This window comes from Chrysemys picta, chromosome 10, assembly GCF_011386835.1.
Source record: "Chrysemys picta bellii isolate R12L10 chromosome 10, ASM1138683v2, whole genome shotgun sequence".
NCBI classification, from domain to species: Eukaryota; Metazoa; Chordata; order Testudines; family Emydidae; genus Chrysemys; species Chrysemys picta.
Genome location: NC_088800.1, coordinates 40,663,778 through 40,679,777, shown reverse-complemented (window position 1 = coordinate 40,679,777; position 16,000 = coordinate 40,663,778). Strand labels below are relative to the sequence as shown.

Genomic DNA, 16,000 nt, shown 5'->3' with positions numbered 1-16,000 from the left:
ACCTGGGGCAGGGGGATTCAGGTGAGCTCAGGTTTCCATCCCCCCACCTGGGGTCATGTGGTAATTTTTGTTGTCAGAAGGGGGTCACGATGCAAGGAAGTTTGAGAACCCCTGCACTAGAGTATGTGTTAGGAAATGCCTGAAAGGCAAGCTGGCACACGTACCTTGCACTGGCTTACCCACCCTGCCTTTAATAGAATGGAGCCCATCCACACATTGTTGGATGCTTTTATTTGAAATAGTTTGAAGTAAACATTATAGCAAGGCACAAATGCCACTGCAGATTAAATAGATATGTGATGGCTTGGGAGTGACCCCTGCTATTTGTTACTCTACATAGGCTACCTTGTAAAACATTCCCTAAGCTAATGTACACAGTATCAAAAAATACAAAGAGTTCCAAACTGTTTGTATCAAAACACATCAAGACAAGAAAGTAAGCAATTCAAATCCAATAAGATAAATAGCTTTTAAATTATTTAAACGTCATAGTGAACAATAATGAGCAGGATTTTGTCTCAACATAAAAACTGTATTGAAGTAATTATATTACACAAAGCAGGTGAAGAGAACAAATGAAGAAACAGCATGGACAGTGAAGAGTCAATATGACTATATGGAAATAAAAAGTCTCCAAAGTAATTTATAAAATTGAGTAAAGATGGGAGATCTGCTATCAAAGGAGCTAGAGTATTGGAAGCATTACAGTATGGTGCTCTCTCAGTTCAAACACCTTTATGGATGCCACTCTCTTCCTTGCCTGATCATGCGTATGGAGCATTCCATACTACTCAAGCTGCTGCTAGTAGTGCTCAGACTGATTTTGCTATATGCTGCACAGAAGAATACACACGCTGGTGTTAACAGACTGACGTTTCTTACTGTAATCACAGTATCTGCTTCAGAATTTTTCTCCCAAATGGGGAGCTAACAAACTACAGCAGATTAAGTATATTTCTCTTGCAGAGTTTTTCATTCCTGTGATTGAAAGTATATAGATTATACCACTCCAGCTGATACAGCCACGGGCAGGTTATATTTGTCTATCTTGGGGATTTCAGCTGTCCCTGGAGTACTGGTGCATCCTCCCTAGTGCAGACAAGCAAAGCTATTATGTGCTGCAATATGCACCTGTGCAGATTATTCTTGTCTGAAACTGGGACAAACTACACAGCTGCTAATTGAATCTTATATTGGCTCTGTCTTCAGCAGGGTTTGCAGCAGTGCAGCTATATTGGTATCTGGCCAACAAAGGCTAACTGTGGCAACTCCCCAGTGTAGAGGCCTTTGTTGCTGTGTGAGATCCTGTACTTTGTAAATCACTTAAAAATATAAATGATTTAGCAATATTTATATAAACAATTAAAAAATGACTGAGGTCGCAAAAAATCTCTTCTATGGTGATTTAAATTTATAACACAACTTGATTAAACAACATTCATGGAAAAACTAGAAGATGAACCTAGCATACTTCTAGGGCAAAGGTGGGCAAACCACAGCCTGGTGGCCACATCCGGCCCTCCAGATGTTTTAATCTGGCCCTTGAGCTCCTTCTGGGAAGTGGGGTCTGGGGCTTGCCCCACTCCGGCACTCCAGCTGGGGAGCAGGGTCGGGGTCTTGGTCTTGCTCCACTTCGCATGGCTCCCAGAAGCAGCGCCACATCCCCCCTCTGGCTCCTATGCATAGGGCCAACCAGGGAGCTCCACACGCTGCCCCCACATCAAGTGCCATCCCCCAGAGCTCCCATTGGCCAGGAACTGCAGCCAATGGGAGCTGCAGGGGCAGCGCCTGTGAACAGGGCAGCGTGCAGCGTCGCCTGGCCGCACCTCCATGTAGGAGCCAGAAGGGGGACATGCCGCTGTTTCTGGGAGCTGCTTAAGGTAAGCAGCACCTGGAGCCTGCCACCCTGACTCCCTCCCCCGCCCCAGCTCTGATCCCCCTCCCGCCCTCCGAACCCGTTGGTCCCAGTCCAGAGCACCCTCATGCACCCCAACCCCTCATCCCTAGCCCCACCCCAGAGCCCACAATCCCAGCTGGAGCCCTCCCGCATCCCAACCCTCAATTCTGTGAGCATTCATGGCCCGTCATACAATTTCCATACCCAGATGTGGCCCTCGGGCCACAAAGTTTGCACACCCCTGTTCTAGGGCAATGAAACAGCACGGTGTAGCCTACACAAAAGCCATGGTTTGCATCTGCTGCATGATGGGAAAGGATTTAACGTAGATTTGTATGACAAGTATATTTGGTTGACAGTCTTATGGATTTGAGTGATAAAGCGGAAGGTTGGAAGGGGAATTTAAGCCATAAATACTAGAAGAAAACTAAAAGAAAGGAGGCAAGACTGGGGCTCCAGGCAGAGGCAGTGCACACTCAAAGGAAGAGAGCTCATTTTCAGAAAGAAAACTGCAGCTTCAGAAAGTGCTCCTGCATTCTTAGGAGTTAGACAAGTTCCAGTGGGGTATCTTGTCCTGCTTTCTCTTTTCACCTCTGATCTGGCAGAGATTCAGTGCTATGGAGGTGGAAGCAGTTTTTATTTCCCTTACAAATTAAAAGTTAATGGAAAGCACAGTCCAGCCCAAGAAATAAACAGGATATTTCAAAGATCTGCCCCACTCCCACCCAATATTTTGAGTAAAAAATGTTCTTTTCTTAAATCTTAGTAGCATTTGAATGATTGTTCTGAGAGCTGCTACTGGAATCCTCCAGGCCACACCTCTGACTGTGTGTACAAAGCACTGAGTCACTCTTGCACATTTTGCATTTCAAACTATTTTCTTCCTCCATTGTAGTGTTCGTCTCTCTGTTATACGCTTCATGTCCATTCTCATTTGTCTCTGTTTGTAACTTTTCCCTTTCCTCTTCCTCTACTGGATCTTTTACTTTATGAACAATAAAGAGGTGCCTGTTCAGAGAGATGTGAGATGTATAACACAAGCCACAGAGCAAGCATTGAGAAGTAGAGTTGTCCGCCTTGTGCTGAGGTATGTGTTCCTGAAATTCAGTACTGATATCTGTTGCAAATCCACATTTAGCACATTTCCAATGTGTCTTCAGTTTTTTGGCTGGTGGAGCTTCAGTGGTTGCCATCTGTCCCGGAGCATCTGCAGACACTCTCTTTGGAGATTTCGCCTAAAAAATGTAAAAAATGTCTTTGTTATTATATCCACGTAAGAGCAAGAACTTTAGCTTGCTGAATTGACCAACATGGCTACAACAACACTGGTACTTTTCCAAGACCCAAAGAAGAACTCTGTGTAGCACAAAAGCTTGTCTCTCTCATCAATAGAAGTTGGACCAATAAAAGATATTACCTCATCCACCTTTTCACAGTTAGAATTAAACAAACACCATACAGTTTAAAGGAACATGAAGGACAGGTTAAAGGGTTCTCTGGAATGATCTGAAGGAGGAGATGCAGGTGGTGTGGTGCACCAGGGCGGTGAGTTCTATGCATATGGGTGGAACAGAAGGTGCAAAGATGAAAGTGGGAGGAGGACACAGGAAACAGCTAGAAGGAAGGTTTGGGAGGAGTTAGAAGGAGAGTAGAGAGAAATGAGAACAGGGATGGAAGACAGGGCTAGAGCTCTGAAGGGGGAAGAATTTGTACTTGATGTGGAAGGCAAAGGGGTTTGAAAAGGGACGTAACATGATCAGAGAAGCGGAGAGGTATGTTATTTTATCGATAGCATGGGAGATAGACTGGCAGGGTGAGAGGTAGGGAGGACCATAGAGGAGGCTGAAACAGCTGAGAAAAGGAATGATCAAGGCATGGAGAAGGGGTTTGGGTCACAGGGCTTCTCTAGAGACATTGTTAAGGAAAAAACAGCCTGATCTGGTGACCAACTGGATTGGGAAGGAGAAGAAGCTGAAGATGACAAAGATGAATGGAAATAGGTAAGGCTGCAGAGGAGACTGGAATATAGTCCCACTGAATGCCTGCTAGAATCATTCTCTCCTCAGCTGTGTGACCTCAGGGAAGATAAACCACTGCAAGCTCAGCCAGCAGGAGCAAAGACAAGCAGCTGAAGCAGAGAACTTGAGACGTGATGACATCATCTGCTCCTGGCAGCTTTTTCCAATTTTACTCCGGACATTTCCTTCCCTCTGCTGATCGGCCGTTTGCTCCAGCTCCCTCTCAGCCTCTCCACTTCAGCCTCCCTCCCTACTTCTCTCCCCTTCAGTGTCTCCTCTCCTTCTCTCATCTCTCTCGGCAGCTAATCCCCTCCCAATAAAACCCCACATGGCAAAATTATAAACCAAAGCAAAAGAAACCAACAAAATAACTAGCACTATCATGCCATTTGCGTACCATCACACTGTTCATTCTGCTTGTATATTACATCTTTTCCACCAAACCTTTTGTCTGCCCTATCTATTTAGATCTTAACCTCTTCAGGACAGGGACTGTTTCTTATTCTGCACTGGTACTGTCCCTAGTACACTGGAGATCTGATCTGAGTTGCAGTCCCTAGGCACTACCGTAATGCAAATAAAAAACAACTGCAACTACAGCTCAGCACAAATCTACCCCAGTTTTTAAGACTGTAATGGATTAAAAAAATCTAATGAAATTGGTTGAATAATGTATACAACAAATATAACTAACCCAGCTCTAATTAGGGGAAAGAAGCAGCCCTTTCTACTATTGCAGGGATATTAAAAGCATTTTAATAGGAAAAAATAGTCCTTATAAAAATGGAAGTGATGGGAGAAGAAAATAATGAAAAAATTCAAGCTATGTTATCTGTGGGGAAATAATTTAGAATACAAATATTTAATGGAAGGGAGAAACCTGTGTGTGACAACAAAGTAAATTGGACCTGAGACTGCAGTGCAATATGGTTGTGCAAAATAAAATTAAAAATTCCTGGACTGTGTCTGTTATAGACTAGAAGGTGTAGATATTAAGGAGATGGTATTATTAAGAGTATACATAGATATAACTAAGATTAATGAGATAAAATACAGGTTTCCGAGTAGCAGCCATGTTAGACTGTATCCGCAAAAAGAACAGGAGTACTTGTGGCACCTTAGAGACTAACAAATTTATTAGAGCATAAGCTTTCGTGGACTACAGCCCACTTCTCTATATGCATCCGAAGAAGTGGGCTGTAGTCCACGAAAGCTTATGCTCTAATAAATTTGTTAGTCTCTAAGGTGCCATAAAATACAGGGAATCTTTAGGCAGAGATCTTAGATTCAGGAGGGGGAGTGCTCCACAATCAGATTCCTGGACTGTGTTTGTGAGTGTGCGCAAGAGAGGTGTATAGGTATTGAGGGGGTATTGGTGTCTTCTGTTGGCGTCTTAATTGATCATTAATGCCAGAAAACATTGAGTTTGTACATTTTAAATACAGAAACATCAGGAAGTGAAAAAGTTATGGCTCATATATCATTCTTAATTCACCCATAGGGCACATACATTTGATATTTTGGATTATTGATTAGACTGTTAAATGTTACTTTACTATACAGCGTATTCCATGTGGGAAGAGTCATTACCACTATAAATCCATTAATATTTGCTTCCAGAGTTTGAGGTTTTAAAGATCAGCCATTTTTAAGGTGTGACCCATCCCACCTACCAAAAAACAAAAAGGAAAAACGAATGTGAATAACTGTTTATAAGGTGAGAAAAGGTATTTTACTTATCCACTAACTTGATTGCTCCTTAAAAATAATTTTAAAATGGCTGAACAGATTTTCACAAACTTTCCAGAAAAATTCTACTTTTGGCAAAGCCCCAGTATGGAAAGTTACAGCAGTAAAACAGAATTCTGCTTTTTTTCATTAAAATTAAGAAAGAGTGAAAATGGGGTTATACATTTTGCCTCCCTAATTCTGAGTTTTGATTCATACACAATACTTCTGGCTGTTCTCTGACCTACACTGTTAACTAAGACAATACTCCTGTAAATAACCCTGGCTGCATATACTAGTTTCTAGGATACAATTCTATATAAACCCTGTAAGTATATATCAGGGGTCACCAAACTTAATAACCTTCCGAGCTACATACAATAATCTTCAGAAGTTCGAGACCCACAAGACACGCACAACCTGCCCCAGAGCGCAGTGCCTGCTGGGGCACCTGTCTTGTGCCCTGATGCCCCCTGCGGGGCTAAAGCCCCTAGTACCACCACCCTGCTGCAGGATATAAACCCCAATCTCCCCCCGCAATCTGGTAGGTGGAGAATGGGGCAGGAGGGGGTAGAGGGCTCCACCAGCCACTATTTATAAACAAGTCAAATACATTTATTTTTCAGTACAACCATGTAAATTACTTTTGTTGAATCACACTCTGGAGCTTTTGCTTTGGACATCTGGGACAGGTCCGGGTTTTTGATGCCGTGCATGAGGCTGATGTGATTCTCCAGCATGGAAGGCTGAGCAAATGTTTGATTTTCATCTGTGCAGAACCTTAAAAGCATAAAAGAAGAAAGTTACTAGTGAAGTGAAAAGCACATATCTGCTGATTTAATTTCAGGCAGCCTGTTGGTAATGCAGAATTGTGAGCCAGTAAGAAATGTCACTGGCTACAGATAGGTGTTTTTAGTCTCTGAATTCTGACTAATTAGATCATCTCAGAAGATGCAGGAGTGCTCCCTACACTACATAGCATTTTATTATTTATTAGCATCTCTGACAAAATACTTCATCTACTTAAAGTTAAGTTTGCTACAGTAAGTAATAAAGCAAGATTCCCAAGTATGAAAGGTACAGAAATTACAAATAACGAGTATCAGAGGGGTAGCCGTGTTAGTCTGTATCTACAAAAACAACAAGGAGCCCTGTGGCACGATAATCCATTATTTTATATTCCAGTAGCAAATTAGAGGCCCCAACTGAGATCAGGGCCCCACTGTGCTAGGTCCTGTACAAACAGTCCCTGCCTCAAAGCATTTACAATCAATAATGATCAGCCGCTATGATGAACTGGAGGAACCATTTGTGCGCAGGGTGTATTGTGATGTGAAAATAGTGACTTGTAGGTTGAGGGCTGAGAACCAGTCTCCCCATTCCAGTGCTGGGATAATGGTGGAGAGGATAACCATCTTGAAGCGTTGCAGTTTGACAAACTTGTTTAGGTTTCACAGGTCAAGGATTGGTCTCCACCCACCAGATTTCTTTTGGATCAGAAAATAATGGGAGTAAAACCCCTTCTGTCTCTGGTGGGATGGGACTGACTCTATGGCTCCCAGTTGCAGACGGTGGTTTATTTCTTCTTGTAGAATGTGTATGTGAGAAGGGTTCCTGAAGTGGGACAGGAAGAGAGCATGGATGGGTGGCATAGATAGGAATGGGATGGAGTATCCTTCCTTGATGATCTTTAGAACCCACTTGTCCGAGATAATTAGCTGCCATGATGGAAAGAAAGGGTCTAGACGGTCGCCAAACTGGTGGGATGTTGCAGATAGTTTTTGTGACTGGAACAGGGGGAGGGTTCTCAGGGCCTTAACCACACCTTCAAAATTGTTTGGCCAAAGATGTGTGAGAGGTAGCCCCTTGACGAGTCGTATGTCTGCGCTTGGTAGGGGGTTTCTGTCGATGTCTTTTGGTGTTGTACTGTTGATCGGGAGTGTACTGTGGTGGTCAGGACTGCAGGGGAGCTTGGTATTTCCCCAGTTGACTCTTCAGCGCTAGTGTGTAAATGCCAAGAGAGTGGAGAGTTGCTAGAGAGTCCTTAAAGGAGTGTAGAGATTCATTCGTATGCACTGCAAATAATTTTGGGCTCTCAAAGGGTAGGCTCTCGACAGTGGTTTGTACCTTCTTAGGGAGGCTGGAGAGGTGCAGCCAGGATGCCCGCCTCAGGACTACGGCAGTTGCGATGGAATGGGCAGCAGTATCCACGAAGTCCAAGAAAGCTTGTAAAGCTCTATGGGCCAAAAGGTATCCTTTGGATACGAGTGCCTGGAGTTGCTCCTTTTTGTCATCAGGAAAGTCTTGGCAGAGTTTCTGTATTTTGGAATAATTGAGATAATTGTATTTGGCAATGAGAGCCTCGTAGTTGAATATTCGGAATTGGAGCATAGCAGATGAATAAGCCTTGCAGCCAAATAGGATCAATCGCTTCCAACCCCTGTCATAAGGGGTGGATCGAGGTTGGAATTGACAAGTAAGGAATTTGGAATGGGGTTAGAAAAAGCTTCCATGTCCTTTGTGGGAACATAATATCATAATATTTTTTGTCTGCCTGCTTGCAGGTCAGTGGGATGGATGCTGGGGTCTGCCATAGCACCCTGGCAGGGTCGAGAAGGGCCTCATTTTGGAGGATGAGGATGTCTGCGGGATGTTGAGCAGTTTATACTGTTCTTTCACTTCCTCCAAAGGAATCTGGAGGAAGTCTGCTATCCGGCAAAAGAACTCCTGAATGTGTTTAAAGTCGTCGGCTGACGTAGGGGGTGGAGCCAAGATAGCCTCATCAGGGGAAGAGGAGGAGAAATGGAGTGGCAGTGGAACTTCTTCCTCCGTTTTTTCCGTCCTCGTCCACTATAGGGAGAAGCTCAGTCTCTGGTGGTCGAGAGACCGATGGAGATGACGAATGTGTAGGCCTTTGGCTTTCCTCTATGGGAGGCTTCCCAAACTGTGCTCTGTGCATAGCCCATGGATCCCAATATGGCCAATGTGAAGGGAGTGGCATATGGGGTTGAATCCATGGCAGTCCGTACCAGGGCCCTAGTCCGGTTGTGGGGATGTGTAGAGGACTCCTTTTCTGTCTGTCCCGAGTATAAGGATGGGACGGAGTACTCTTCCTTCTTTTCCTTGTGGAGGAAGGGGGGGTGCCGTCCTCGGAGGAGAAAAAGAGCAATGCTGTGATTCCGGAGAAGTGGACAGAAGTGGAGGGAGATTGTGTTTGAATAGTGGTGATACAAGCAGGTCCTTCGGGTATCTGAACTCCTGGGGAGGAGCATCATTGGCACCGGCAGATGTATTGGTGCCGAGGCAGAGGTGCATTCTCTTGAGCACCTGTAGTGGGGCAGCTGCCCCACTCCTGGAGAACAGGGTTAAAAGCAACAATAAGACTATAGGAAACTTGTCAAACTCAAGGTATCTTAATTCTATGTCTTAGTACAAGCTAGGGATGTACCTTCACAGACCAGTACCTGGAATCTAGTGTCCAAAACAAAAATAAAGAAAGGTACAGAACAAGTTAAGGAAATGGGATAAAATGATGGGCTGGATTTTAGTGATGGGTAAAGAGTTTTGTAACTTGTAAAATCATCCTATAAATACTCCTAGCTGAAATGTGTAACTTTGGGAGCATTCCATCTGTGTAAGATGAGGGTAACAGCGCTGCACAAGACAGCTTCCCAGAGACTGGTAGCACATTGAACCTTTTCCCTATACTATATTATTGAGTTTTAGCCATAAACCTGGACACAATGATCTCTCCATCAGGAGAAGGGTTCCAGTTATGGTGTCAGTTTTGTAACGTGCGTACTTTCCCCACTGGACTGAGTCCCTGGTCACAACTATAATCCTCTGAACAGCCATCAGATGGCAATCACTGTCATTCACTGCCAAACTACTTAGCTACATTCAAAGTGATGAAGTAGAGATGAAGAAGTGATGAAGCAGCTGCCCCACTCCTGGAGAACAGGGTAAAAAGCAGCCAGGCTAGGCTGATTGGGGAAGCAGCCACAGGTGTGGCCAGCTCAATTAGGGCCCAGCTGGCTCTGCTAAGAGGGCTAGGGGCCAGGAGCTGAAGGAGTCTCTCTCTAGTTGTGGAGAGAGAAGGACCTGGCTGCCGGGAAGAAAAGGGTACCTGGAGCAGAGCAGGGCTGGGGAGCTCCAGCCTGGCAACTCCCCAGGCTGAGGCCTTGGTAAAGGCCTATGCAGGTACTGGGGCTGGGAGGTGCAGCCCAGACACAGGCACAGGCAGCTGGTCCGATCCCCTTGTCAATGATGAGTGGCCTTTTACAGACTGCAGTTTGCCCCAGTGAGCGGGGGCTAGATGACAACAGGCAGTAACCACTGAGGCAAGGTGGATTTAGAGGGCTGGAGGTTCCCCTGGGAGGGGTGACCCAGAGCGGGGGTACTGCTGGGGCAGAACCACCCTGAGGTAAGGGGCACCAGGATCTGGGAGGGACATGGGGACCCTAAGGCAGTTGAGACACTGGCCTGCAGAGGGCGCTCTGGGTTGGACAAGAGCTAATTCCCAGGACGACCAGCAGGAGACGCCACACTGGAGAGTCTCGCTTCGCTACAGCACCAGAAGATGGACTCGAGAACTTGCTCGGTGCTGGCAGTTTTGTTGGTGCTAGTAGAGCTGTCGGTTCCAGTGGTTTTGTTGGTGCCATGATGACCGAAGTTGACCTGGTTGGGGCAGTCGACACCATTCTTGAAGCTCTTGTGCCTCGGTCTCTGGCGCTGAGAGACAGTGCTGATGTCTGCCCGCTTAGGGTCTTTAGACCTTTGCTTAGCTCCGGTACCGCAGGTACTCGGACAGTCTCTGGAGCTATGTCTGCTCTCTGAGAATATTGAGACAACTGACTTCGTGGGGATGGTATTCTGCTGGGCATGCCTCAGAGGATGAGGGACCCATTTGTTCCCATCAGCGTGGGAGAGAAAAGATTTTCTTTTAGAAGGACGTGATGAATGAGGGTCAGTGGATGACATTGCAGAGTGTGAGAACCATGCAGGGAAAGTGTCCAGACCAGGGTCTGATGCTGGACACAATGATCTCTCCATGAGGAGAAGGGTTCCAGTTTGTAACATGCATACTTTCCCCACTGGACTGAGTCCCTGGTCACAACTATAATCCTTTGAACAGCCAATAGATGGCAATCACTGTCATTCACTGCCAAACTACTTAGCTACATTCAAAGTGATGAAGTAGAGATGAAAGACCCAGAATCCCATTTCCAATCTCCTGAAGCATCTCATCCCTAAAAAGATCCAATGGGTCCAATGATTCTTCAGTATTCTGAAGCAGTCACTTACATTTGCATAAAGTGGGTATAAGATGTACAGATTAACTGTTGTTTTGATAGCATTTTACACAGACTTCACATTGATTTTCCACAAGTGTACCTGACTACACAAGGTGCAAGGCCATGGCGTGTTAGCCAACACACACGTTAGGTTAGTCTATACCATATTATACGAATCCCTGGTTAGTTGTAAGAGCTGAACTGACTTATTTTCCCTGAGTTCTGTTCACTCAGGCTAAGCTACATCCCACAATACTCTGCAATAGTACAACTGACCATAAGACTATAGGAAACTTGTCAAACTCAAGGTATCTTAATTCTATGTCTTAGTACAAGCTAGAGAGGTACCTTCACAGACCAGTACCTGGAATTTAGTGTCCAAAACAAAAATAAAGAAAGCTACAGAACAAGTTAAGGAAATGGGATAAAATGATAGGCTGGATTTTAGTGATGGGTAAAGAGTTTTGTAACTTGTAAAATCATCCTATAAATACTCCTAGCTGAAATGTGTAACTTTGGGAGCATTCCATCTGTGTAAAATGAGGGTAACAGCGCTGCACAAGACAGCTTCCCAGAGACTGGTAGCACATTGAACCTTTTCCCTGTACTATATTATTGAGTTTTAGCCATAAACCTGACTGATACTGGCTATTTGGTCTCTTGAATATCAGGGTGGATAAAAATCAATGATTTTAAAAAAATAAATACATTTAAAAAAACAGGTTTCAGAGTAGCAGCCGTGTTAGTCTGTATCCACAAAAAGAACAGGAGTACTTGTGGCACCTTAGAGACTAACAAATTTATTAGAGCATAAGCTTTCGTGGACTACAGCCCACTTCTTCGGATGCATACAGCGTGGAATAAATATTGAGGAGATATATATACACACATACAGAGAGCATAAACAAGTGGGAGTTGTCTTACCAACTCTGCGAGGCCAATTAATTAAGAGAGAGAAAAAAAAACTTTTGAAGTGATAATCAAGATAGCCCAGTACAGACAGTTTGATAAGAAGTGTGAGAATACTTACAAGGGCAGATAGATTCAATGTTTGTAATGGCTCAGCCATTCCCAGTCCTTATTCAATCCTGAGTTGATTGTGTCTAGTTTGCATATCAATTCCAGCTCAGCAGTCTCTCCTTGGAGTCTGTTTTTGAAGTTTTTCTGTTGTAATATAGCCACCCGCAGGTCTGTCATTGAATGACCAGACAGGTTAAAGTGTTCTCCCTCTGGTTTTTGAGTATTATGATTCCTGATGTCAGATTTGTGTCCATTAATTCTTTTGCGGAGAGACTGTCCGGTTTGGCCAATGTACATGGCAGAGGGGCATTGCTGGCACATGATGGCATATATCACATTGGTAGATGTGCAGGTGAACGAGCCCCTGATGGTATGGCTGATGTGATTAGGTCCTATGATGATGTCACTTGAATAGATATGTGGACAGAGTTGGCATCGGGCTTTGTTACAAGGATAAGTTCCTGGGTCAGTGGTTTTGTTCAGTGATGTGTGGTTGCTGGTGAGTATTTGCTTTAGGTTGGGGGGTTGTCTGTTAGCGAGGACAGGTCTGTCTCCCAAGATCTGAGAGAGTAAAGGATCATCTTTCAGGATAGGTTGTAGATCTCTGATGATGCGCTGGAGAGGTTTTAGTTGGGGGCTGAAGGTGACAGCCTGTGGTGTTCTGTTATTTTCTTTGTTGGGCCTGTCTTGTAGGAGGTGACTTCTGGGTACTCGTCTGGCTCTGTCAATCTGTTTTTTCACTTCAGCAGGTGGGTATTGTAGTTTTAAGAATGCTTGATAGAGATCTTGTAGGTGCTTGTCTCTATCTGAGGGATTGGAGCAAATGCGGTTATATCTTAGAGCTTGGCTGTAGACAATGGATCGTGTGGTGTGTCCTGGATGGAAGCTGGAGGCATGTAGGTAAGTGTAGCGGTCAGTAGGTTTCAGAGCCAGACGAGTACCCAGAAGTCACCTCCTACAAGACAGATCCAACAAAGAAAACAACAGAACACCACTAGCTGTCACCTTCAGCCCCCAACTAAAACCTCTCCAGCGCATCATCAGAGATCTACAACCTATCCTGAAAGATGATCCTTTACTCTCAGATCTTGGGAGACAGACCTGTCCTCGCTAACAGACAACCCCCCCAACCTAAAGCAAATACTCACCAGCAACCACACATCACTGAACAAAACCACTGACCCAGGAACCTATCCTTGTAACAAAGCCCGATGCCAACTCTGTCTACATATCTATTCAAGTGACATCATCATAGGACCTAATCACATCAGCCATACCATCAGGGGCTCGTTCACCTGCACATCTACCAATGTGATATATGCCATCATGTGCCAGCAATGCCCCTCTGCCATGTACATTGGCCAAACCGGACAGTCTCTCCGCAAAAGAATTAATGGACACAAATCTGACATCAGGAATCATAATACTCAAAAACCAGAGGGAGAACACTTTAACCTGTCTGGTCATTCAATGACAGACCTGCGGGTGGCTATATTACAACAGAAAAACTTCAAAAACAGACTCCAAGGAGAGACTGCTGAGCTGGAATTGATATGCAAACTAGACACAATCAACTCAGGATTGAATAAGGACTGGGAATGGCTGAGCCATTACAAACATTGAATCTATCTGCCCTTGTAAGTATTCTCACACTTCTTATCAAACTGTCTGTACTGGGCTATCTTGATTATCACTTCAAAAGTTTTTTTTTCTCTCTCTTAATTAATTGGCCTCGCAGAGTTGGTAAGACAACTGCCACCTGTTTATGCTCTCTGTATGTGTGTATGTATATCTCCTCAATATTTATTCCATGCTGTATGCATCCGAAGAAGTGGGCTGTAGTCCACGAAAGCTTATGCTCTAATAAATTTGTTAGTCTCTAAGGTGCCACAAGTACTCCTGTTCTATTTAAAAAAAACAGATTTTATTTAAATCAGATTTTTTTGATAAAGTGCTTTTTGAGGAAAAAACCTATTTAAACAGTTTTAATTAAGATCAATTATAGCTCAAAGATATCTCATCATGGAATAGGGATTATAAATTTTAATTCTATAGTGAGACAATATATTCATGTAATGTTTAAGAAAAGTTTTGTAAATGAGTTCCAATAGTTCATGGATTAGGGACCCAATCTTATGGTGTTCCAGGGGCTTCTGTATAGGTTATTTAGGTTAATCTTTCTATCGACCCAATGGGGCTCAGTCTAGAAGATACCATCAGAGATGCTTAGTTTTGCAGTTCTCAAACTGTGGATTTGTGTCTCCAGATATAACATGCTTGTTAACAGCAAAAATGTTTTTAAATAAATAAATAAATAAATAAATAATATGGAGAGGTGAGAAATAACAGACCTCAACCCTATACACAGGGTCAATCCCTTACCTCTCTCTAAAAGTGCAAAGTTTCAAAAAGTTCAACGAATAGAAGATTGTTGGGGGTGGAATAGAGCTGGACAAGGAGAAGAAGTATGGAGACAAATGTGAGAAGGGAGGGCCAGGCAGTAGAAACAAAAATGAAACTGTTTGAGCAGCATATTCCAGAAGTCTTGAGGTCTTTCTGAGCATAGCCTTCATTGATTTGAGATCTCCCATACCTTTCTCTCACTAGAAAGGAAAACCTATAATGGCAGCAGGCCGTAAAAGAGACCCAGTTTGGGAATATTTTAATGAAGTTCCTCTACCTGTGGGTAAGACAGGCATGTGCGCAAAATGCAAACAGCGAAACAAAGAAATGCAAGGCCTGGTTGCCCGAATGAAACAACATCATGAGAAGCGTTCCTTCTCAGGAGGAAGCTACGTTGAAGATGATGAAAGGAACATGTCTGAACATGCAGGTTCTTCAGGTTGGTAAACTTTTTTATTTCATACTTCTTTCTTAAGGACTGCTTGTCGTCTTTCTGGACTATTCTTGAATTCTCATGTTTGAGCAAAAAATATAGTTGTTACTCCCTGGTACTATAATTTTAGATAAAGTTGTGATAAAAAAATAAATACTGAAATAGGCAGATCTTCCTTTTACAATTTCACCTTTAAAGTAGTACTGAGTGTCAGTGAATGCAACGAGTAATACTAAATGAACAGTATGGTAATAATAATTAAATAACTGCATTGACTTATTTTGTTTAGGAGAATCCATCCTCAACATACAGGATTCTGAAGACTATCCACCTTCAAGCTCACCATCATTTTGTATAGTTTCAGAGTTATCTGCCAATGATAGTGTTTCAGTCACATCATGTATGTCACGTAGCCACAGTATATCACCTGTAGCAAAAAGGAAAAAAAAATCTCCATCGTCCAGAAACAGTCATAGATAAGTTTGTGATAAGAACCAGCAGATTACAAAAAGAGGTAATTGATGAAAAAATTGCCCTTTTTTTGCGCAACGAACTCTCCTTTCTGTATAATTGAGAACCCACACTTCATTAACATGGTTCAGTCATTAAGAGCAGGATACAGTCTTCCCACCAGAGCAGATGTCACAGGCAAATTGCTGGATCAAGTGTATGAAAGAGAAATTGAGCAGTGTGCAAAAGGTCTAGAGGGTAAAATTGTTAACCTGAGTCTTGATGGGTGAAGCAATGTCCACAATGATCCTGTTGTATGTGCTTGTGTGACAACAGAAGAAGGGAATGTCTTCCTTACAGAAACAATTGATACATCAGGAAATGCACACACAGCAGAATACTTACAAGTAGCAGCAGTGAAAGCTATAACAAACTATGAAAAAAAAAATTCAAAAAAGTCTAGTATGCAGCTTGGTCACAGACAATCCTGCAAATGTACCCAAGATGAGAAGAAATTTTTTAGAAGAGAGTCCCAAGCTAATAACATACGGTTGCAGTGTTCATTTAATGCACCTCCCAGCCAAAGACTTCAGTGTTCCAGCAATAAAGTGCTAACATTGTTGAAATTACAAAATACTTCTGTAACAACCACTTTGCAGCAGCTGCTCTGAAAAAAGTGGGAGGAACCAAGCTAACTCTTCCACAAGACATGCAATGGAACTTAGTAGTGGACTGTTTTGAGCACTATATCAAGAAC

At 43.4% G+C, this 16,000-nt stretch overlaps 1 protein-coding gene across 1 annotated transcript in view; it reads right to left on the bottom strand.

Annotated features, from left to right (window-relative positions):
• Positions 1-215: 215 nt before the first annotated feature.
• Positions 216-16,000, bottom strand: part of ZNF592 (zinc finger protein 592) — a 93,486-nt gene continuing 77,701 nt past the window's right edge. The window contains 2 exon segments of the mRNA XM_005280931.4: positions 216-3,132; positions 6,276-6,423. Coding sequence (XP_005280988.2) covers positions 2,653-3,132; positions 6,276-6,423 — 628 coding nt within the window. The 3' untranslated portion in view covers positions 216-2,652.